The sequence below is a fragment of the Dermatophagoides farinae genome, chromosome 4 (assembly GCF_024713945.1).
Source record: "Dermatophagoides farinae isolate YC_2012a chromosome 4, ASM2471394v1, whole genome shotgun sequence".
In the NCBI taxonomy this organism is placed as follows: domain Eukaryota; kingdom Metazoa; phylum Arthropoda; class Arachnida; order Sarcoptiformes; family Pyroglyphidae; genus Dermatophagoides; species Dermatophagoides farinae.
Genome location: NC_134680.1, coordinates 5,021,514 through 5,047,995, shown reverse-complemented (window position 1 = coordinate 5,047,995; position 26,482 = coordinate 5,021,514). Strand labels below are relative to the sequence as shown.

Genomic DNA, 26,482 nt, shown 5'->3' with positions numbered 1-26,482 from the left:
ACAATTTCAATTTGACGTTTGTCATCATTATGATTCTCATCATCAGGTCCCAATAGAGACAACATCATAAATTTTTTTTTCTCTTTTTTTTTGGTTTATTTTTCAAATAAATTTATCCCATTCATCATCAAACTGGCAAAGAAAAAAAAAGATTATGTAAGACCTGTGTATATATGCGAGAACGTCTTGAAAATTAATACCATTTTCAAATGAACGAAAAAAAAATCTAGCTAATTTCAAAAAACGCAAATCAAAAACAGGTCGACTTACTTTTGCCGAACATATATATACGTCTGCTATATTGTTCTGGTTGTTGTTGTTGTTGTTGTTGTCATTGTATATTGATTGAGATTTCGGCAAATTTCCTCCCATTCCATCTCAATGAGAAAAAACGGAATTTCATTGTTAAAGAAACTAAAATGGATCGATTTCAAAATTATCGAATAGCAAAACCTTCCGTATCACCACCTTTTGGATACACAAAAGAAAGCAAATTTCTTTGTTGTTATGTTTGAAGAATAACAGCAACAACAACAACAACAAACATAGAATCTTTTGTCAATGAAAGAAAAATGTGCACTAGAAACTATGTACAATTCAAAAAAAGTGTTGAATAAAATCAAGTTCTTGGATGGCAACAACAACAACAACAACAACAATTTCTTCGAACGTTGTTTCTGGATCTTTCAATTTGGTTTTCTCCAATAAAAAACACTCACAAACATATTCAATACAAACAAACGGTAAACTTGATCAAACAAATCAAACGTTTCTTTTGTGTTTAGAAAATAAATAAGTAAATTTCACTTTTTTTTCAACAATAACAACAGTTGCATTACCGGTTGTTGTTGTTGTTGTTATTGACAGATGCATGTAAAAATTTGAATCTGAAAAAAACTTGTCCTAAATTTTTTTCTCCTGAAAAAAAAGTCGTTTAAATTTTTTTTTATCTAAATTCCTTTACATATTTATGTTGGAAAAGTTTGTATTCATCTTCCACCACTATCGATAATATATGTGTATAACAATCGAATAACAAATGATCCAGAAAGAAAAAAAAATTCGAATGTTACGAATATAAGTGGAATTGGAACAAAATTCAACTTTAAATTCTTTTTCGTTTTCTATTTTTTTTTATGACGAAATTCTTTCTTTTTTTCTCTGCAAATATACAACAAAATAATAATAGAATGTAATGATATTTATGAATAATATAAACTTGAAATCAATTGGATATTGATTTTTTTTCCAAATTTCAAATCAATAATTTTTCTTTCCAAATCCATACTACTATACACAGAAGTATGGCACACGCACACACACACACATCAACACTTGGAAACAATAATGACATTTCTTTCCCGGTTATATGAAAGAATAAATCCTATGGCCGTCGACATTGTACGTTGATTTTGGAATTTCTTTGAAATTCTTTTTTTGTTGGAATTTTCCGGAAATAATATATATCATCATTAGATGTGGTTTCCATAACAAACGTATTTTATTTCAAGCCAAATGGACCCTGAAGCCTGGACCGATCGATCATTCAATGACTATATTCACTGATATCTGATTTTTGTTTGTGTGTGTGTGTGTGTATGTGAATATAGACACACTTCCGTTTTAACTATTATATTCTATTATTGTGGGTAATCGTACATTTTTTTTTCTATCATTTCATTCATGAATAAAGTCAAGTTTAAATAATGAATGGACTTTACGATAGAAATGAAACGAAACGAAACGAAACGAAACAAAACAAAACAAAACGAAACGAAAAAAAAATTATTCTAACTTGGTACAAATTGACAAAATAAAATAAAATTCTTATCACGTTTCCTGATGTACAAACAAACAACAGAAAAAAAACCGAAAAAGACGAAGAAGAAGAAGAAGGAAAAAAAACGTCGAAACTTTGTAGTTTGATTTTGAATCAAACAAAACTAAACAAAACGAAAAAAAAAATATCAAGGAAATTCAATCCGAATAAAACCGAACAAATAAGTAAACTAATATTCTCAATTTTTGATTGAAACAAAAAAAATCACAACAACAACAACATTCTCGAATACAAGGCGCATATCGTCGTATATTAAACAAAATCAATTGAATAATAATGATGATAATTCAAATTGAAAATCATTATACATTCAAAAGAATATATATTACATTACCGAATGAATATACTTGATAATTACATTGTTCAGACTCACATAAAAAAAATAAAAATAAAATCGCTACATTAAACAATCAATTGGTTGTTCAAATTCAAATAACGGATACTTGAAACAAATATATAATGTATATATGTGTGTGTGTAATTGATTTTGTATTCTGATTTCATTTTCACATCACACTTAAGATTCATTTTCTTTTTCTTTTTTTTCCGTTTCTTACACGTAATCTCATGGAAACATTTTCATCATGAATTCATTTTCATAGGAGAAAAAAATTAAATTTACAGCAACACTTTGCATTGCTTTGAATAAAATAAATGTAAAATGAAAATAAAAAAAAAATTTGTCAAAATTCATATATTACACATAATTACTTTATTCATCAAATTGAATCATAATTTATTTGATTTGTGTGTGTATGTGTGTGTGTGTGTGTGTAGGTGTCTTTGTTTTTTTGACAGTACATTAAATTTTCATTGAATTTAAAATGAAAAAATACTAAATTTTTTTTCTTCTTCTCCATTCATACAAATGGGTGGTGATGGTGGTCGATCAGTCGTTGTTTGTGTATTATAAAAAAAAAAAATATTTTAAATTAGAAATGTAATAATGACCAGATTAATTATTGTACTACAATGGTGGTGGTGATGTGTAAATGTGTGTGTGTCATCAATTAAATTCGAATGATCGATCAGATATTTTATATAGATTTTCAGCCGATGATTATGATGAATCATCCTTTATTTTTTGGTGACTATTCAAGGATGAAATTTTAAAGCACCACCACCACCACCTTTCATTTTTGATGCAATTTTCATGACACTTGATGGAAAATTATGATTTTCCTGAAATAATGAACAACCGGGTACATAGATCACAGGCACATCTTTATAACAAAAAAAAAATTAAAAAAAAATAAAGACAATTTAAAATCATTTAGTACAAGGAAATTACTTAGTCATTGCATGACATAGGCCATTTATAATACTTACGATCAGGCAATTGATATAGTTTAGCTGATAAATCAGCAAAAAATTCATGATGCATTGCATCTTTTGATGAGATCCTTTCTCTTGGTTCTAATGCTAAACATTTAAGGGCCAATGTTTCAGCATTGGCTATCGACAATAATTTTGGAAAACAACGTCCCAATGGTTGAGATTGATACGTGGTATTTTTTACTTATTGAGATATGATTTAGAAAATGATGATTGATCACCAAATTGGAAAAAACCAATACAAAAAAAATCAATTATCAAACGTATAATTAAATTGCGTGATCATAATAATAATACTTACAACAATTAAATGTCATAATTGATTGATATTCTTCCCAATATGATTTCTGTGGTGTACCAAATACACGAAATATTTTATCTAATTGATCGGTTGGATCTTTTACGCCAGGAAATGCAGGTGAACCACATATCATTTCGATAAATATACAGCCAACTCCCCACATATCTAATGATGTGGAATAATTTCTGGAACCAAGCAATACATCAGGTGGTCGATACCATAATGTAACCACTTCATTCGAATACGTATGTGATGGTATCGATTTGGCACGTGCAAGACCAAAATCGGCCAATTTTAATTCACCTTGTTCCGATATTAGTAGATTCTATTTCAATTACAAATTACAAATTTTCAAATCAATTCAAAAAAAAACTTAATTAATTACCTGTGGCTTAAGATCACGATGTAGTATACGGCGTTCATGGCAATAAGAAAGACCACGTAATAATTGAAACATAAAAAGACGAACATTATTCGCATTCAGACCACCAGGATGACGTTCCAGATATTGACTTAGATCAGTATCCACATATTCAAATACAAGAATTAATGTTTGTCGTGTATGAACAATATCGTGTAATGTAACAATATTAGCATGTTTAAGTTCACGAAGTAATGATGCTTCACGTATGGCTGTAAATGGTGCACCTTCTTCCGCTTGTAATCGTATCTCTTTTAATGCAACAACACGATTTAAAACATTACTAAAACCTTTATAAACGGTGGCATATGATCCTTCACCAAGTTGATCTAATTTTAAATATGAATCTAATCGACCAAAACCATTCGAACACTGCAAATAAAAATGAAAATCAATAGAAACAAATTCAATAAAATCAAAAAAAAATACCGATATTTCATAGGCGCTAAATCTTGAGATCGAATGTTTTACTGGACGGCCATGTTCACCACCAAAATACATTGATACAGGTCGACCACTAGTACCACCACCATGATGATGATCTACTGAATTATTCTGTTCATTAGATATTGATGATTGTTGATTATGATCCAATGATGATGGATCAGTTGGATGATTATGTTCCAAATGCTGTTGCTGATGATGACTATGCAAATCATAAATATCTGATTTGGGTCGTAATTTATTTGCCTTCATTTTATTTGTTTTATCTCGCATGATAACATGTTTAAATAGATTCGATGATGATGAAGGTGGTTGATGTGGTTGTTGTTGAGGTTGATCATCATTTAAACTTGAATGTTCCAATAATGTTTCCAAATGATCCGGTATTAATCGTTGTAGTTGATGTTGTTGTAGATGTTGTAAATGATAGATTGATGTTGATCTTGGTGGTGGTTTAGGTGCTGGTCCTAATTTTGTCATTGTTGTTGCTGTTACTGGTGGTGTTGTTGTTGTTGTTGTTGTTGATGATGATGATATATCACCAAAAACATGATGATTATGTACAAATGTTTTATTACCATTTTTTATCTTTTGTTCATTGCCATTATCATCACAATAATAATCATCATCATCATCATTATTATTATCAATAGGATGATTATGTTCATAATGTGATAAATGCTGTTGCTGTGGTTTCGAATGTGTATGTTGTTGTTCCAATACAACATCATCCAATGTTGTAAATTTAATTATTTCAACATTATTCTGAAAAAAATTGAATTATAAATTTAATTAAATTCAAAATCATCAAAACAGAATAAAAGATTACCTGATTATTATCACTAAATTCTGATGAAATTGTACGATGATAATGATGTTCCTGATTCAGGTTACCATTATTAGATGATGATGAAAGGCTAAAACATTCAAAATGTGATGAAAGACGTTTTTTAAGACGTTGTAATTTTGATGTTGTTGTTGTTGTTGTCTTATTATTACTATTATTATTCGATATTGTATGATGAAGATGATTATTATCACTTAATGGATGGAATGACTGTGATGATGATGATTTAACCATAGTTGTCATTGTAGTTGGACAATGATCATAATGATTATGTTGCTGTTGTTGATGATGAATAGATGTATTGTCATCGATCATCGATGATGATGATGATGATGATAATAATAATGGTAATGGTCTATCAATTCCATCCGAAATGATATGAATTTCATTATTACCATTCATCGATTGTTGTTGTTGTTGTGGTGAATGATGATTATGGTGATTATGATGATGATGATGATGGAATTGTAAATCATCCGGTGGTTCATAAGGATTGGATAAATTATTATTTTTTGATCGTAATTGATGTTTATAACAATATTCATAATTTATTGACATTTTTTGTTGTTGTTGTTGTTGTTGTTTTTGTTTTCTTTCTCACCAACTACCAGTAGCGCGTTGTTTGTTAATTAATTAATTAATTTTAATTTGAATTTGAATGTGATGAAAATCATAAATGATTCTTCTTTTTGTTGCTGTACATACAAAAAAAATATTAGTTTTCTGAATCTAGAAAAAAAAGAGGCAGAGAAACAAAATTTCTACGGCAATGCAGCGTCGGCGTCGGCCTTGCAGTTGGTTTGTTTGTTTGTTGTCAAGGTAATTGAATAAATAACGAAAAAAGGGGACTATTTTTTTGTTTATTTTGCTCGGTTACAACAACAACAACAACAACGATTATCGACGTTTATTGTTTATTTATTTTGGATCTTCATTATAACTGTAGTAGTATATATATCATCATTAGTTTATTATCGTAGCCATCATCTTCTAAATCAATTTTTTTATTCTGGATCATCAACGATTACAATTATTTTGATGAACCAATTTTCATGTGATCACCAATTAAATAATATTCTGGTCATCAGGATTTTCATCAGGAAAACATACAATATATTTCTTCTTTATTTTCTTCGAAAGAACTAAAATCCAAATCCAAATTGATGATTCTCCAATTTTAATATTTTTGAATATATAGACAAAAATATATCATCACAAATCAAATTGCGGCCACAATTCGCCAACACCATCGCACACAATTACAGATGTGAAAAATATTGGCAGACAAGAAAAAAAATCAAGTTGTTGACATCGCAATGTGTGGATGATTTTGTTCAATATATATAAATTTTTATGAATTAAAAATCAAACAAAAGCAAATGTAAACCCACACACACATACACACATACATGCATACAACACCAACACCAACACCGACACAAAAGATAAACAACTAATTCATATTCAGTTCAGTTCTCAATGGGAATAAAATATTCAATTCATTCAAATCCGAATCTTTTTTTTTCTTCTTCTGCTGCTGCTGCTGCTGCTGTTTTTGTTGTTGTTGTTTTGGAATCGACCATGTCGCCCAAACTATATATATCCATTTGATTATTGTTACACAATTGTTTCTTATGCTACTACTACATTCATTTAGTCAGATTTAATGAATGATCCATACCACACACACACATATATATATATTCTATGACCGTTATCATTACTGATATTTCGTATTCTAATCAATAGATCGCGCGATATGCAATGGGGGATTAAGAATTTCGAATGTTTTTTTTTTTGGATTTAAATGTCATGTGAAAGATTCTTTTTGACTTTTTTCAACGAAATACAAATTCCAGTGGACTAAAATTTTTTCTTGACATTTGTGCCAACTTTTTGAAAAAATGAAATTTCATTTTTTCTTTCCATTCGGTTAAAAAGTCTGGCCCTATCTTCGGTTTGATGGGCTAGATTTCAATTTTGATTTTCCATTTATCAATTTCAACATTTTTTGTTGTTGTCGCTTTTTTCTCAGCTACCGAAAGCAAAGTAGAGAAGAAAAAAATGAATCCCGAATAATAATAATAATAATAATTCTATTCCCTTGTACATTGTTTTTTTTATTTGTTTCCATTCAGACAACGAAGCCAAAACTCAAGAACTCAAGAATCATCATCATCATAATCAAAATTTTGTTACAAACAACGACAACAACCTCATCCATCCGTAAATCTATGGAAATTGCAATTGGAATTTCATCATCATCATCATCATGAAAATTATGAATCCAAGCCCAAACCATTTGGAAAAAAAACGAAATGAATTTGGAACAAATAAACGATGATGATGATGATGATGAACATCCCTACTGCATTTGCGAATGGATTCTACCTTTTGGTCTGTGTGTTTCAATGTTTTTCATTCGATTCGTTTCAATTCACCGACAACAACACCAACACATCGGATAATATATTTTATACATGTGTGGATACACACACTGGGATTAGTGAAGTTTTTTTTTTTTTGCTTGCTTGGATTTTCTCGCTTCGCTCCAGTTCGTATCGGTTTTTTTTCATTACATCTCGTCGTTTTTTTCACTTTCAATTACTTTGATAAAATTCTAATCATTTTTTTTGTTGTTGTTTAGTAATACTGATTCTTGTTTTTTTTTTTTTTTTTTTTTGTTCCAGTGGCTCCCGTTATTTTATTCATCGTGATACGATTTTTTTTTTGTTTCATTTTATTATGGAACAACGGTTATTTAAATATTGTATTGGAAAGAATGAAAATTTCCGGTTTCTTTCCCATCATCATCATCATCATCTCTTATCACATCTGGAAAATCTCTGGTTTTCTCAAAAGCTAAATTCAGCTTTATTTGGATGAATGTGATGATATGATGATGTTATATGAATGGAATTATGATTGAACAAAACAACAACAAAAAAAAAAAAAGAAAAACGCCTACACATACCAAAAATAACCAGGATTCTCTTCATTTCTCTCTTTTTTTTCTATTTAGTTTAGGTTTTTATTTTTCATTAATAATGTTTTTGGGAAAATGTTCCACCTGGACCACCAACACTATACATCACATCATGAGGCATATATGTTTGTGATGTGGAACATCATCATCATCATCATCACCACCCTGATGGTGTGATGGTAATTATATTGTGATGATGATTAAAGCATGCGCAGAATATTCTGTTTTTGTTAATATAATTTTTTCAAAAATGATAATTTAAACACAATTCTACCAAAAAAAAAAAAATCAATTGTAACAAAAAAGAAAAAAAACTTAGATAAAATGATGATATGATTGATCAAAGAAACGACACAGAATCGTGTATTGTAAATTATATTATTTCTATTGTTTTTGTTTGTTTGTTTGTTTATTTTGTTTTATAATCTATAAATAGTACACACACACACAGGCATAGATTATAGATTATAAATGACCAATAATAATAACAATATTTAATAGATAAAACAATAATGATAATGAATGAATCGAATGAATGATTTTTATATCGAAAATTGAATTTTGAACAAATATTTACTCGTTTTTCTTGTTATTCTTGATTCTAAAATCGGTGTTTTTTTAAACAAAATCTTTACATTTCATTTATTTTTTTTTTTTTTTGACGAATGCTGGTGTTTTTTTAGTGGTTGATTCTTGTGTTTTTCCAAATGGAATATTTGCAAAATTCTTTTTTTTTCTCTATCTCTTTTAACAATTTCAATTGTGTTTCTTTGTTCCTAAACTCCTCCGCATTTTTTTGTTTGTTTGTTTGTTGTTGGAAAGCCATTCCAAACATGATTTTTGTGTGTGTGTGTGTGTGTGTGTGTGAATGAATTCTGGATTTTTTTTTTGATTCAAAATGCAATAACATTGCGACTACAAAAGCTAGAAAAAAATTTTGTTTTTTTTAAAATAATATTCTATTGCGTAACAGTATGTTGTGTGTGTGTATCCATTTAGTATGTTTCGAAAAATGATTTCTGGAAATGTAAAAAAAAAATTGTTTCAACAAAAAATCAATCTAATTTTGTGGCCAAGAAAAAAAAGGAAACATTTACAAACTTGCAAAGGGAACATTTCTTTTGCTTTATGTATTATACACATATATAATATACGTGCTGCATAGTCAACAAACACATACACAAACCATACCAGAATCTAGAATGAAAAATGATTTTTCCGTTTTTTTTTCATTTCATTTCGTTGCGTTTGGTTTGGTTTGGTTCCCATTTCCCATCATCATCATCATCATCATTTATTCGTGTTGGTAATTTTGTTTTTGGTCGACAAAAGATTAACACATTCATTCATGTTTGTGTGTGTGTGTGTGGTCGACACTGAGTTTATAGGCCATAAATGGTGTTGATTTTTTTTTTTTGCTTTGGTTTTGTTTTTACTTAACACTTTGAAATCCTAACAGAGAAAATAATAGTGTGATAATCATCATTCTTTGGAAAAAATGATTTATATTGGGCGCTTTCATAACTTCCTATCTAATACATATCTATCTTGTGTTTTGATAATTTAGGATTTTTGTTTTTTTTTTTATTGATTTCCGATGTATTATAAAGTTAGCCAGGAATAAAAAAAAACATCTGCCTTTAGGTTGTTGTTGTTGTTGTTACACATTTATTCTATCAATTTGAGTATGTCAAGGATTTTTGTTAAATTTAAAATTTTTTTCTTTTTTTTTATTCAAAAGTCATCAACATAGATAAATACATACACACACACCAATCAGTATGGTGAGCCATGATTCTCTTTTTTTTCTCCAACACCACCACCATCATCATTTTTATCCTACTCCACCACCTCATGGCTGACAATTTGACACGTATACTATCTATACATCTCTTATATCAATAAAGAAAAATGATGATGATGATGATGATGGTGAAAAAATGGCTAAAAAAATAAAATAAAATATAAGCCGCATCCCCATCCACATTGAATAATAAAGCGACAACAACAACAACAACAAGCATCACACATTTTTTTTTTATATTTTTCAATCAACATTCCGCACACACAGACACAAAAATCATTACTTTTTTTTGCTAGAAAAAAAAAGCATATCTTTTTTCTTTTTCTTTCCTCCCTCCCTTTCATTTATTCATTCATTCATCTTCCTCCCCCTCACTGTATGTGTGTGTGTGAGAGATATGATTACATTTTTTTTTCTCTCTCTCTTCCTTTCTCTTGTTGTTCTTGTTGTTGAGACGATCCCTCCCTCCCTCTTTGTTCGTATTTTTTTTTCTTGTTTTTCTTTTTTTTTTTTTTTGTTTTGTTTTGTTGTTTCCCGTTTCGGTTTCAATTCACAAAACACTTCTTTTTCTTCTTTAACGAAAAAAAAAATCATTAAACCACAGCAAACACACACACACACACAGACACACACGGCGACCACCAGAAAAAAAACAAGAAAAAAAAATTACGTTACCAAAGCCCAAGGAAGCTGGAATATTGGGTGGTTAGTGAAACAACAAACAAAAAAAAACAACGAAAATTCACTCAACTTCCCCATGTTCCACCCCCTTATCATCATCATCATCATCATCATCGTCAACCTTTTTATCAATTCAAATTTACAACAACAAAAAAAAAATAAAAAAATAAAACAACGAAACTAAATCAGAAAAAAAATCCACCCATTTTAAATTTGCCACTACTATATAACGTCGACGTCCTTCATCCTCCTCCTCATTTATTGTAAATCGTGTTTCGTCAAAAAAAAAAGGCGAAAGCAAGCTTGACATGGCAAGTTGTAAAAACACACACAACAACGACAACAACACGGCAGCATATTTTTTTTTTTTTTTTGAAATTCATTTCTTGTTCCAACGTATTGAATAAAGTAGTAGTATTGTAACATTTGTGGTATTCGTCAACAAAATATTGCCACTCGCTGCTATGCGATGGACAGAACCAACCAACCAAGCCAACCAACCAACCACGAAAACTTGAGCAAGTTATCGTTTTTATTTCATTCTTTTTGTTCTTCTTGCTTTGGATACAACTGCTACTTCTGATCCTCACCCTCTCGCTCGCTCGCTCGCTCGCTCACTCACTCCCATTTTTGTGTATACATTTTTTTTCCCAAAAGATATTCATCGACAACATCATCATCGTCATTAACCAACCAACCAAAAAAAAAAAAAAAAGAAAAAAAAAGAATAACCCCGAAAAAAAAACCCGAATTTTTTCATCCTGTTGTTCACACACACACACATCGGATATTCATTAATTTACCCGAATCTTGTAATTCGGGTTTTAAATGTGAAAAAAATAACATTTTTGTTTTCGTTGTCCAGTATTTATCAAAAAAAAAAAAAAAAAAAATTTGTGTGTTTGGTTGATGTAAGTAATCAATCTATAGTTATTTTTCCATTTTTTTCTAATGAATAGAATAATCTTATCTTCATAGTTTTGATTATATTAATTATTACTGATGATTTCATAATCAAATGTGTTTACGTTTTCAAAAAAAAGAAAGAAAATGTAATGTGTGTGTTCCTACTTCATCTCATCCGTTTACTATCATCATTTAGAATTTGATTGATAAAATTCTATAATTCTCGATAGCAATACAAATACCTTTTGCTCTGTAAATGTGTTTTTTGTGAATTTTGATTTTTTTTTTTTTTTTGACAAAATTTTCTTTCAAACATCGAATTCATTTTGTGTCTGCTTGTGTGCTGTATGGTAAGTTATACTTTATTTTGTCACATTTTCATTTCATTCATTATTATTTGATTCTTATCGATTGTTGAATCTTTACTTTTATTCATTTTCTATTCCATTACTTTTCGTTTCGTTTCGTTTTCAATTCCCAATTCATTCAGCTTTATCCTAAAGTCTTAAAGTTTAAGACCTAAACTGTATTATTGGATTGAATTCGTTAGTTTAGTAAATTTTCAATTTAAAAAAATTTGGAAAAAAAATAGCCACGACGCCCGTATTTATATGTTTCATTCATTCATTCCTTTTTTTTATCGAATCTTGATGATGATGACTTTTTTTTATTCAGCAAACAATAAACAAAAAAAAATGGTCAACCGGAAAAGGAAAATGTTGATGAATAATGAAATCGTTTAAATCATCAGCCATCAGTTAGAATAATAATCACCATTTGCAAAAAATTTTGTCTGTTTTTTTTTGTTTTCTTGTCAAAATTCATACAATTTGATCTCTGGTGAAAACAAATCTGATGAATTTATCTGGAAAATTCAATAATAATCAGTTATTTTTAAAATCAAAATTTTAAATCAATCATCATTGTTGTCATCACTTATCATCGTAATGAGAAGCCATAGAAAAATAACGATCCTAAATATGTTTTTGTATGTGGCTTTGTAATTAAAATTGTCGTATTCTGTTGTTGTTGTTGTCGTCGTTATTGTTTATTCCAGGTCATAATGAATTCTGATGAATTTTGTCTACGTTCCAGAATAACAACAGCATCAAACGACAAAAACTCTGATACAAACGAAATAGAAGAAAAAAAAATAATCTCATGACTCTGTAATTGACATAGCTTGAATACGACAAAAAAAACGAATTACATATTTGTCATTGATAAAAACAGCAATAACAACAACAACAACAACAAAAGATGCCAGTTTTTGGGCAAAATCGATTTCTTTTGAAATTGATTTTCAAATAGTAAAAAAAATTCGACAAGAATTGCATAAATATAACTATGCAAAAAAAACAGCCTTTACTTTGTATATGTGTATACTTTGTGTGTGTGTTGTCGTGAATGATTGAATGAGGGTTTTGGCCGCATCAATTTTTTTTGTTTTGTTTTGTTTTTTCCTGTTTTTTTTTCTTTGATGACCAAAAAAAAATGAACAAAAACAACAACAACATCAACGAAAAACACACAAACCAAAGTGTTGTATGCGTGTCTGTGTGTGTGTGTGTGAAGAATGAATATAAAAAAAAATTACATAACATACATTCATGATGATGATGATGGTGGTGTTTTGTTGTTGTTGTTGTTGTTGTGTGATGTGAAGAAGCTTGTTCTCATTTTGTTTTCCACCCACTTTTTTTTTGCCTCATCCTCCTCCTCATTGTTAGTTTCCTTCTTCACTATCATCATCACCGATGATGATGATGATAATGATGCATAGCATCCTACAAATATTTTGTTCATAATACAATTCTATAAGAAGTTCAGTGGTTTCTTTTTTTTTTTTTGTTTTCATATTTATATATATTCTTCTTCATCCTCCTCCTCATCTTCTTCGTCATACATTTTTTTTTTTTTTTGCAATGTGCAATTTTTTATCATTTTTTTTCCTTTTTTCGATTCGAAACCAGGCAAAGAAAAAAAAACATGGATTTTTTTTTTCTCGGGCTGGCCACCACTGGTGATGATGATGATGATGATGAATATATGATTCGTTAACTTTCAATAACATGTGTGTGTGTGTGTGTATGTATGTTTTTTTTCTTGATTAGTGATGGTGTGTGGTTGTTGTTGTGGAGCTAGAAAGAAAAAGAAAAAGAAAAATGTTTTTTTTTCAAGGATTTTTACATGATCATGAAATTTTCTCAGTGATATGATGATGATTATGATGGATGTCATTATTATTTATGGAATATTAGTTTTCGAATGTTTTGGCAATGGTGGTGGTGGTGGTGGTGGTTGGTGGTTGTTGTGTTTTCAATAGAAGAAAAAAAATATAAAAAGTCCATTGACACTTTTCTTTTGTTGGCTATTTTAACTTACTGACCTATTCGGTTGGAATAATAATCGATTGATATAGATTTTGAAATTCTTTGATTCTATTTTTTTTTCTTCATCAACACTTTGATGATTAAAATAAAATGAAATTAATTATGATTATTATTATTATTCGAAAGAATTTAACAACGAAAAGTTTGCAAAAAACAAAAACAATCCATTGTGTGTGTGTGTGTCCTCGGCGTGAATTAGGAAAGAAAGAAAGAAAAAAAATAACACATGATAATCATTAACAACAGGAGAGAGAAAAAAAAATGCCATTAAAATAATAATAATCAATGGCAATGATGGTCTGATTTTTTTTCCTCTTCTTTCTTATTCTTCGGACTTTTTTTTCTGCCACACACATACGTACACAACACAATCCATACCATCTGCTGGATACATTGATGATGATGATGATGATGATGCTATAAACGACGAGAAAAAAGATCGTCATCGTCATTCATTTTTTTTTTTTTATTCACATTTGATTCAATGGAGCAAAATGTGTTTGGCCATTGCCACCTTTTTTTTCTTATTCTTTACATTTCTCATTCTCTTTCTCTTTATAATATATATGAGTATCATCATCATCTTTTAGTTTTAAAACTTGATGATATTTAATGGAGCACATCAAGAGAAAAAAAACCGGGTAATAATAATAACCAAAACATTCATGATGATGATGATGATGATGGTATTCTACTTATTTTTTCGGTACAAAAAAAAAAATCAAGTTTCATCATTTTCAGTTTTTTTTATTTATTTTTTTTCAAAACTATTTTTTTTTTTACCACCACCTTATATTTTTTTTTTCTCTTTTTAATTCATTTTTTTTTTTTTGAATGGTTAGTGATGAATTGAACGACTGAATCATGGTAATGATGATGATGATGATGAAGGGTTAATCACCTTGATGATGATATGGGTGTGTTGTCTTTTTTTTTATACGTTGCTAGTTGCTCAAATTTTTTTTCCCGTATACCTGAAATTTTTTTCTTTGGAAGTCGTGTGTGTTAATTAATTTATATAAATGTAAAATTATGCAACCGAAAAATAAAAAAAAAATTGAAATAAAGATACGAAAAAAAACCAGACCAGTATTATAATTATATAATGTGCAATCGAATTTTAATTCTTTTTTGAGGCTAGCAAACACACACACACACAGTGTGTGTGAAATACTGAAACCAGAATCCAGACACACAGAATAGGAATGGAAAAAAAACAAGCCAGAAAAAAATATATATAGAAATGGCTGATGTTTCCATCACCAACCACCACTGCCACCACAGAATTCTGATGTTTTCACTGATAGAGAGAGAGAGAGAGAAAGAATTTTTTTTCAGACGCCATCAACCATAATGATGAACAAAAAAAAAGAAAAAAAATCGTTTGTTCAAATTTTCGAAACAGAAAAAAAAATTAAATGAGACTTTTTCACAAATTCTGGTCGACAATTTTTTTTTCGTTTTTTTTTATTTTGGTGCAGACAAATACCGAATTTTTTTTTCTTCTTCGTTTGTTCATTGAATCCCAAGATGCTTTATATAAAACGAAGCGCAGGGGTTTTAGAATTTTGGTCATAAACAAAATGGGCGCTCAAATGCCTAATTCGATGATAATGGGGGATGGAAGAGATGAATTTGTTTTTTTTTTTTTGATTCGGCTGGTTTTTTTTTATTTTTATTCCTGGTTGAATGAATGAGATTCTCTCGTTCTCTCACTCACTCTCTCATTCACTTAGTGTGCATTTTTTTATTTATTTATTTTTTTTGGCGTCATTTTTATTTCTAGATTCTTTTCCAAGGGGTTCCCTGCAGCTTTTTCTTTTTTTTTTTTTTGTTCTTCCCTTTGTCCGTTTAATGTTTTTTCTCTTTTTTTTTGTTCAAAATAATAATGGATACCGTTGTTTTTTTTTTGGTTATTGTTATTGTTTTTTTGAAGTGAAAAACAGTGTGTGTGTGGGACACCCGATATTAAATTTCTTTCATTTCCCCTTCTCAAGTTCTTCCACCCACTCTTTCACATCATGGGCGTCATATGTGAGAATTTTGTTGTTGTTGTTGTTGTTGATCAAATATTGTGTTGACCGACCGACCATCCATATCTTTCATCATTCATTGGTCTGGTTGTTTATGTTGGAATTTTTTTCCGTTCGTTTGTTCTTTCATTCATTCGTTGTTCAGTGTCGTCGATAAGCCGTTTGTTTGTTTGTTTGTTTTTTTTGTCGGACAATTTTTTTTTTGTTTTGTTTTTTGTTGATGCATAAAGCTTTATGCTCTATATAATCTTTTGGGATTTGAAATTTTTATTTCTTTGGTCCACGATGGAATTTGGAAATAATTTTTTTTTTTGGTCCTGATGTGAATTTAATCATTGGGAGAAAAAATGATAATAATGGTCGATCCATAAATGACATGATGATGATGAAAATATTTTTTTTTCACGAAATGGACATGCGTATTCATTCATGATGACATTTGAATTGGAATCTTTTTTTTTCTTTCGTTCGATTCTGTGTTTTTGATTTTTATTTTCATTGAGTTTCGTTTTTTTTTAATTTCCGCAAAACGAAAAGAATTCCCGAATCAGAAAGAAAAAAGAGAGAGAGAGAGAGAGAGACTCGAGGAAATTTTGTTTTCTCTCATTTCCTTTTCACACACATAACACACACACACACACACACATTGATTCTTTTTCATTGAATTGAATTGGAACTTGGAGGGTGACAGTTTTTTTTTTTTTTTTGGTTCCCATTTGATGTTGTGAAATTTGAAAGACAAAAAAAAATATTTTTCTTTTTTTTCCAAACCACCATCATCTACATCATCATCATCATAGAATTCCGAGCTGTTTCATTGTGCTTAACCAATGTTTGAATTCAGAAATGTTTTCAGACTTTGAATTTCTGGCTCGCAAAAACATCATCATCGAAAGACTTTTTTTTAGTCAACCGAACCGAAACTGTACTGAATTGAACTACGTTTTTTCTTGTTTCATTCATCGAATTGAATGAATGAATGAATGAAACAAGAAGAATAAAGAAAAGAAAAAAAAATGGAACGATGACAACGACAAAGGAACGGGAAAATCCGATTTTCGCCAAATTTTTTTTTCTTTTTTTCCTCGAATTGCTTTTGTGTGTGTGTGTGTGTGTGTTTGCTTGTTCGTTTTCTATTTACGAATATTTTTTCTTTTTTTTTATTTTTTTTTTTTTTTTTCTCTCTCTCTCGGTAAAGTCGTTTTCGTTTTTCATTCATCGGAAAATGTATTCTGGCCTTTTCATTTCATTTCATTTTATTTTTTTTTTTTTTGTTGAAACCCATTGTTTTTTTCGAATGAACATTTTTCTACCCATTTTTTTCCCTTTTCGGATTAAAATTTAAATTTTTTTTTCTCGTTTTTGTTTTTGTTGTTGTTGATGATGATGATGACCATTATGACATTTCCTTTGAGATTTTAATCATTTGCTTTGTTGGAAAAAATTTTGACATTTTTTATTTCAATCTCCCCTTGACAATTCTATTCGAATTTATTATATTCTGATTATACTGAGAAATTTTCAAATCCTACTGATGATGACATTGATATGACTGATGATGGCTTGATATTTTTAGATTATCAAAATTGATTTTGTTGCTGTTTTTGGTAATTAATTTTTTTTTTTGGAGAAAAAAAATTCCGGAAACGAATTTTTTGTTCATTATATAATAATAATCGATTGTGGGACAATCGATTGTTTTACAATCAATTTCATTGGAATTTAAATGTTTTCAAATCAATTGATAATTGTTTCATCAAAATTTCACTCATTTTTTTTTTTGGTTAAATAATTTTTCTCATACGAAATTTTTGTGTTTTTATCCAAAAACAAAAAAAAAAGAAAAAAAAATTTCTCGAGATTGTTACAGTCGAAAAAAATGTGATAAATGTGTATGGCTGGAACCATGGTACGCGTTGTCAATACATTGAATCACGAACGTGGAAAAAAACCTAAACTGAAATGGAATGAAAAGCCAATACATCATCATATATATGATGATGTGGTGGTGGTGGTGGTGGTAGGCTTTCGATCCAAATTTTTAGCCCCCACCTTAAGCGTTCGAAACAAAAAACAAAGTGTTTTTGATCGTCTAAGAAAAAAAAAGAAAAAACAATAATAATGAAAACACACTGTCAGCTCTGTTTCCGGAATGATCATCGGTTGGTTTGTTTTGTTTTTTTTTTCTCTCGTTTCGATTCGAATTGTTTTTTTTTCGCTACAGAGGAGAGTGGGGGTGTTGGTGGATGGGTTGGCTACCGACCAACAACTATATATACACCCATTTGGATAATGGTTCTATGTTGTGTATTTGATTCGAGTCGATTTTTTTTTCGTTGTTGTTGTTTTTGGTTTTTTCTTTTTTTTTCTTTCTCGTCGGCAAATTGTAAACACGATAAGAAATACATTCTTGTAGTTGGAGACCATGAATTTGGAATGATTTTTTTTTTGTTTTTTCGTTTGATGTTAATATATATAGCATCTACACACAGATTCATTCATTTAATAATGAAAAAAAATACCGTCGGTTTTTTTTTCTAGAAATCATCATAACCATTACTATGTTTGTTCTCTTCTCTGCCTGAATTCACATGCAAAATATTGCAATAAACAACAACAACAACAAAATGATGCCACAGGGCCCAACATACACACCAAAAAAAAAAAAAAGAAACGAAAAAGAAAAATCGAAAGTAACAACAACAACAATAATAATATAATAACCAGTCAAGAAAAAAAACTATTCTAACAACAACGGTGTGTGTGTGTGTGTAGAATAAATATTTATATATATATATAAAACAAACAAAATGAAAAAAAAGAGACGACAAATAAAAAACACACATATATAGGAAAGAAAAGAAAGAAAAAAAAAATTTGGAATTTGAAATTCCAATTCCCTGCACACCGAAAGTGAAAAAAAAGAGCGCCAAATAGGAAAAAAGCATCACCGATAAAACAGTGGTATTCAAACTTTTTCCATTTTGATACTCAAGTATCTGGGGTGTGGTTTTAAACCCTCTGATCTAAAATAGAATTGATGGTTGGGTTGTATTTTTTTTTTTATTTATATAAAATGGGGTCGTTTTTGTGTTTTTGTGTGTGTGTGTGGATCAAAACATACATTCATTCTTTATGTACAATGATGATGATGATGATGATGATTATGATAATCCCAACATTTCATATTCATCCAATTCAGAAAAATAAAACAAAACAGGAAAAATAAAACCCAACCTGCTTTTTGTTTTACTGATGATGAAAATTCATTAAATTTGAACACAACAACAGCAACAATGATGAGAAAAACAACAACAAAAAAAAATAAAAAAAAAATTCCTACCATTTGAATCAGCAATGAAGAATATTCTACATCCGATTCGAGGAAAAAAATAATGAAAAAAAAAACAAAAACAAACAACAACAACAACAACGCCAAATGAAAAATAAAAATAATAAACGAATGAAAAAAAAAGAAAAAGACAAAAAAAAACAACAACCAAGATCATCATCGCCGTCGTCGTCAACGTTGTTGTTGTTGTTGCTGCTGCTGTTGTTGTTGTTCCAGGAACACTATAACAATAATAATAATAACGCTAGGAATCCCAACAAACAATGAATTCTCTCTTCTTTTTTTTCATTCATTCCCTCTATTCTATTCTATTCTTTTCTTTTTATTATTATTATTGTTTCTTTCAATTCAATTCAGTTTCTAGCTGGATGGATGGCGTCGACGCCATCATCAACATCATCATCATCATTGTTGTTATTATTTGAGAATCGGGCAATGATGAACACACACACACACACACACGCACAATGACAACAACAACAGGAAAAAAAACTATATCTTTTTTTTCTTTCTCGCCATTCGGGATTCTTTTTTTTGTTGTTGTTGTTGTTGTTGCCGGAATACTAATAATAACAACAACAACAGATATTCGTTTGGAAAGAAGTGAAGTGAAGAAAGAGAGAGAGAGAACGAAAACATTGGGCGTGTTTTTGCAGTTTTTTTTTATTCTTTCTCAATTTTTATTCGTGTTTTTTTTCTTTTTTTTTTGCTATCGTTTTTTTTTCGTTGCTTTGCTTGATTCTGGTTGGCCGTCGCTTTGAATTCGTTTGTTCGTTTTTTTTTTTTTTTGCTTCGTTCAATTTTGTTTCGTTTTTTTCTTTTTTTTTTCGTTTTTTGGTTTTGGTTCGTCGATTCTGCTTTTTTTCGTTTTTTTTTCTTCTCTTTCTCATTTCATTTGGTTTGGTTTTCGGTTCGTGGATTCTCTCTTTTTTTCTTGTGGTTGTTGTTGATGTAAAATCGTTTTTTTTCCTACAAAGAATTTTGTAGTGGTATTGATCAAGGTTTTGGGATTCTCTGGTTGGCTGCAAATTCAATCAAACCATCCACCCATTAGCATTATATTCTATATGCTACTACTATTCGAATCATATATATATAGATTTTTGGAAAAGATTCTTTACTCATGTTTTGTTTGTGTGTGTGTGTGTGTGTGTACCAAAAAGTTTCTCTATATTTTTGGCTGGCTTCAAAAAAAACCTTTATGCTTTTTTCATCTTTACTAAAAAAAAACGACGGATATTTTCGTTTTTTCCCGTCACTTTTTTTTCTCCTCTTTGGTTATTATTATTATTATTATTGTGTTCATGTTGTTGTTGTTGTTGTTGTTCATGTCGTGTACACTAGCAGTCATCATCATCATCATCATGGGATTCTTCCTTTTTTTTCTCCATTTTTTTTTGTTTGTTCGGGTATCTAGTTCTCTGGTTTTTTTTTCTTTTTTTCCTTTTCTTTTTTTTCCTCTCTCTTTTTTTTTCTCGCTCGTTTATTCGCATTGGCTATGTCTCGATTTTTTTCTTTTTTTTTTTGTCTTGTGTTTGTTGAGAAAGAATAAAATAGAAACACATACACACACACGGCGACATAAAACAACGGAAAAACATCGTTACAATCGTTTTTTTTTCCAAATGCAAAAATTCATTCGAATCATATTAGATCAGACGCGCGGTTACTGGCCAACACGACAGAATAACAGCAAGAATCTTTCGAATTCTATTAACAACATTGACTTTTTCGATTTTTTTTTCATAAAATTCTCAAAAAAATTCTAATTTTTTTTTTGCATTTATTGAATCACAGGATTTTTGACCAAATTATCGATTGTGAATACACGAAACCTAAAATCGTCATCATCATCATCATCATCGTTACATTGCCCTACTAATTCAGATTACAAAAGGGAAAAATAAAACTGATTTCGGATTTCGTCACACTTTCTCTTTTATTGTGTTTTTATTTGTTCAATTTTATCAACTCAACATTCACAACACCGACATTATAATCGGAAAAAGTTTTCAGACAGACACAACACAACACAACACTGATTATTGTAATCAATTTTCATTGAAATTTTTTTTTTTACAATTTCATTCCATTATCTTATTGTTTGTCACATTGCATTATCATCATCATCATCATCATCATTGGAAGTTGGTTCATTCAACTGTGTGTGTGTATAACAAATGTGTTTTTTGTTTGTGGAAAAAAAAACTTTTACCTACCTATTTTTCATCAAAAGTTCTGGTGCGCCTAAACTACCCATATTGATGATAATGGACAGTACAAAACAAAATATTTGTTTAATTTTGTGAATTTTTTTTTGTTGAAATTTTTTTTTCAAATTCACTAAACAAATCATCAATCCTGTTTTACGTTCATCTTTGTGTGTTTGTGTGTGTGTGTGTATGTTTTTGTTTTATTGACAAATTGATCATTTTTTTTCATCTTGAAAAATACACATTCAAATATATATTTGGTAATTGTTAGACGGGTATATATATTGAAAATTACATAAATATATACCCGACTAACACACCACTTTCAGCTAACCAAACGATAGAATAAAAACCGTCAAAATAAAGCTAAAAATTATGTCCAAAGCTTTTGCTGCTTCAAACAACAATTCGATTAATAATAATAATAATAATAATCATAGAAGCAGTAGCAGCAATATTCAAAATATTGGACGTCATCATTCGCATCATCATCATCAACAACAACAACAACATCAATTACATGCTCATTCCACAACAAATAATAGAATAACAACAGCAACAACAAATAATAATAATAGCGGTAATTATTCAATGAATATGGGTTCATTCAATGCAAGTAGTTGTTATGATCAAGCCGTTGCCAATATGATGTCAACAAATTATGGTGGACTATTATCAGCTGCATTTGGTGATCCAATGCGTTCATTATTTGGTGTACGAAATTTACCTGGAACCAATGGTACCGGTAATAGTAATAATGGTACATCGGCAGCTACAGCCGCAACCAATAATCAAACAGGATCGTCATCAAATTCCAATCAAAATTCCGCTGGTGGATCATCATCCGAACATTTACAAGCGGTAAGTGATGATGGTTTTTTTAGTTTATTGAATTATTTTTTTTATTGATCGATTGATTGAATTTTGATTATAATATAATAGATTTATGGAACCAAAAGTACACATCATCATCATTCACATCATATGAATAGTGGTGGTGGAGCCAATACAAATGGTGGTGGTATTGGTCAACCAAATTCAGCTATGAATGCACATCAACAACAACAACATCATCATGCCCAACATATGCAACAACAACAATCACATCATCAAACATCACAACAACATCATGCCCATCAACAACAACAGCATCAATCACATCATCAATCGCAACAACAACAACAACAACAACAGCAGCAACAACAACAACAACAACAACAACATCAAAATCAATCGGATAAAGATTTTTTTTGCGAATTATGTTGTAAACGTTTTTCACAAAAAGGTAATTGTCATTTTTACATTGTTGTTTAGCCCCGGTTATAACATAGATAATTTTTTTTTAGGTAACCTAAAAACGCACATAAGATCCGTACATACGAAAGAAAAACCATTTACCTGTCCTGTTTGTGGGAAAACTTTCTCGCAAAAAGGTATGATTTTATTTTATTATAATTTATTACAACTAATCCACTTAAATTAGTTTCTTAAGATGCTATATTTAAAGAACGTGTTTCGACACGCAAGTCATTATTATTTTTCAAACACAAAATCATTCTGATTTTTTTTCAAATTTTAGGCAATCTTAAAACACATATGCAACGTCATGCTGGAACGTATCCATCACAGAAACGTAGTACAAGTAGCCGTCGTAATACATTAGCCAATCATCCGAATAATCCACCTAATCCAGCCGCTATGGTTGCAGCTGTGAATGGAAATCAACATAGCGGTGGTGGTGGTGGTCATCATACTGTGGAACGTGTTTCATCAGCATCATTAATGCAAGCAGCTGCTACATATGGACCAAATTCCGTACTTGATCTTGGCCTTGGAGCTGTAGCCGCTGCGGCTGTAAATCCAAATAATAATAATAATAATAACGCAGGTGGTCATGATACAAGACCGAATGGATCACCATCACGATCATCATCTGTAACCGATGATGATGGCGGTTCATCATCATCACCATTAAGCGATATACCCTCGGCAGCGGCGGCAGCAGCCGCAGCAGCAGCTGCCGCAGCATCATCACATCATTCCAATTTATTGAATGCAAGAAATCACCTGAATCACAGCCTTTCCAGTGAGTTTCACCAACAGCCGTTGATGGCACAAATTCCATATTCCATCCATTGTTTGATTGCTAGGTCAGAACAATCAAAGAAATTTCGAAATCGGTAAAACAACCGATTCAACAACTGATCCAACAATGATATCATTTGTCAATGCAACTGGTGTTAATGTTGGACCATCATCATCATCAGTTGCAGCCGCTGCACTTACACTTTATTCACCATCAACAACAAATCAACTACTGGTCAAGCGGCGGCTGCAATTGTAAATAAATAATCCATTATCCTCACATTCAACATCATCAGCAGCCGCAGCATCTAGTTGGCTTTCCGGTCATCCAGCTAATTTAAGCCATAAATCTATATTCAACAATAATAATCATGCTGCCAATAACGGTACCGGTAGTAGTAGTGTCGGTGTTCACAATAATGGACGTAATACTACAATCTAATGGTCCATTTCTAACGACACCATATGGAAATTTTGCATCACCGTTAAGCCGTTTATCATTGTTTAACGGTATGGCAGCCGGTATGCATGCCGCCAATTCGGCTACCATATGCCTTGGACATATGATGAATGGTGCTACAGCCGGATTTGTTGCCGGAAATAATACCAATAATAATAATGATCAAAAAATTTCGTAATAATAATGATCGTGAAAATAATATTCAACGTAATAATAAATCATCCAAGACGACGGCGACGGTTACAACATGATGATCTGTGACTACTGACTGTTATTATTGATCATCAATAATTGTATGTAAATTATTTTTAATCCAACAAAAAACTTGACTCTTGATTATTTTTATTTGAATTCTTTTTTTTAGCTATAAAATGAATAAAACATCAAGAATCAAATTCTGTACATAATCGAATTATATGATCCCCATCACACATACACACACACACAAAGATTGAAAACAAATAGGCAGATGCTGTCATTTTCTTTTAATTTAATAATTTGCTGGATCTCATCGTCATCATCATCATCATCATCATTTTTTGTATTTGTGTGTGTGTGTCCAATTTTCAAAATAGAAAATGAAATTTTTTTTGTATATGTGTGTGTTTTTTATTTTGTACCTACCAATCATTATCATCTTCATAATGAATTTTTCAAAATGTTGTTGTTGTCGCTGTTGTTGTTGTTGTTGTTGATGATGTCTTCATCATAATCATCATCATCATCATCATCAACAACTGGAAGAAAATCCCAAAAAATAAAAATAAAAGCTTGAAATGATGATTCTATTTATATTTGTAAGTGTTTAATTCATCATCAATGAATCTCTTCTATATTTTTTATCTTTGCAAGATGTGATAGTCATTCATATATACCAATTGATCGACCGACATAATCCACACACCAGACATACATACACACATCAATAACATGTGCATCAAATGCAATTTTGGTGAAGCACAGACACACACACACACCCATATCCTATAAATATATGCCAATTTTGATACCAATGATTCTGTATACGCACACATAAATATAAATATAAATATATACGTATATTAATAGACTTGCTGATTTCCGGTCCGGTTTTCACGTATAAAGACAAATTTCCTGTTATTCAACAACAACAACAACAATAATGTCCAAAAATATCGACTTGAATTTTTCAAATTTTCCTTTTTTTTCATTTAATATCAAATTTTTTTTTCTTTCGTTTGGTTTTCAATGATGCATTACCAAGTCTCTCTCTCTCTCTCTTTTCTCTAGTCGTAATAATTCATTAATTCGGGTATGTTATATCAATCAACTCAATATTTTTACCATCAAATGATATGTATCATAACAGAAAAAAATTAACTAATTGTCCATCGGATGACAATGAAGACAAGCCAGCCTGCAAAGCAAAAAAAAAATGTACAAAACCTGAAGAATAGTGAAAAAAAAAATCATGTACAAATTATAAACGAAACAATGCACGAGAGGCCATCTATCGGATGGTATGAAAAGTTTGATAATTTTAAAAAAAATTATGATATTTTCCAAACCAACGACTACTAAGACGACCAGCGATTGACCAATTGCAAAAAAAAAATTTTTTTTTTGTGTAATAACTAACTCAAAAAACGATGATGTTTTGTTTTTTTTTATTTTATGAACCCTACAAATGTCAACTGATTCTTTTTTTTTGTATTTTATTATTATGTGTTTCGATTGTCGCAAATAATAATAATAATAATTTTGTAATTTAAACCCCTTATATTAAACACACAGACAGACAGATTTATAAAAATGAAACAAACATAAACAATCAATCAATCATCGACTAAACAATATATAATGATAATAGTTGTGTTTCTTTATTTGATGTTGAACATACGCACTCATACACACTTACACACACACATACACACCTCCCACCAGCATAATGATGAGTTATGATCATCCACACCATCATTTACAACCATTACCATCATACATATGTCGATGAGACCACCCATGGAATTTTTATTATTATTATTATTATTGTAATCCATGAATTCTTTTTTTTTAATTTTAATTTTTTTCTCTGATTTCTGACTTGATTAAATGATAATAATAATAATCGATAATCGATCAATCAATCAATCAATAATAGTTTTAAATCAATGAATGATGGTTGTGGAAAACTTGTATATATATATATTATTAAATAACATTACAAAATATTTTATTTTTGAAGGGAACAACAAAAAAATCGATCATTTTTCGATCGATCAGTTTTTTTCTTTTTTTTCTGGTGAAAAAAAAGCCACAAAAAGTTATTTTTTTTTGTTCATTTCAAATATTGAGAAAAAAAACTACTCTCAAATAATCCAATCGAATCAATAAATAGACCTTTT

At 30.0% G+C, this 26,482-nt stretch overlaps 3 protein-coding genes across 7 annotated transcripts; 2 read left to right on the top strand and 1 right to left on the bottom strand.

Moving 5' to 3' along the window:
• Positions 1-2,535: 2,535 nt before the first annotated feature.
• Positions 2,536-6,754, bottom strand: LOC124489787 (uncharacterized). The gene is made up of 6 exons (XM_075730339.1): positions 5,171-6,754; positions 4,327-5,106; positions 3,862-4,269; positions 3,477-3,801; positions 3,170-3,358; positions 2,536-3,063 (listed from the first exon to the last, which is right to left on the bottom strand). The coding sequence occupies exons 1-6, from the start codon at positions 5,744-5,746 to the stop codon at positions 2,936-2,938; spliced, it is 2,406 nt and encodes an 801-aa protein (XP_075586454.1). The 5' UTR covers positions 5,747-6,754; the 3' UTR covers positions 2,536-2,935.
• A 3,857-nt stretch (positions 6,755-10,611) lies between these two features.
• On the top strand, positions 10,612-24,234 carry LOC124489791 (uncharacterized). 5 transcript variants are annotated; one of them, XM_075730335.1, is made up of 6 exons: positions 10,612-11,570; positions 11,703-11,915; positions 21,141-22,417; positions 22,499-22,841; positions 22,903-22,989; positions 23,136-24,234. In XM_075730335.1, exons 3-6 carry the CDS (start codon positions 21,932-21,934, stop codon positions 23,738-23,740), a joined length of 1,521 nt encoding a protein of 506 aa, XP_075586450.1. In that variant the 5' UTR covers positions 10,612-11,570; positions 11,703-11,915; positions 21,141-21,931; the 3' UTR covers positions 23,741-24,234. The 5 variants fall into 5 exon arrangements, with proteins under 5 accessions (XP_075586450.1, XP_075586449.1, XP_075586452.1 ...); XM_075730334.1 differs by having other exon boundaries at positions 11,638-11,915; XM_075730337.1 differs by lacking the exon at positions 11,703-11,915.
• On the top strand, positions 23,901-26,226 carry LOC142597468 (uncharacterized; the record flags this gene model as incomplete). The annotated part of the gene is made up of 3 exons (XM_075730338.1): positions 23,901-24,044; positions 24,079-24,394; positions 24,466-26,226. Coding segments are annotated over 2 exons (345 nt in total), but the record flags the coding sequence as incomplete, so codon positions are not given.
• Positions 26,227-26,482: the final 256 nt, after the last annotated feature.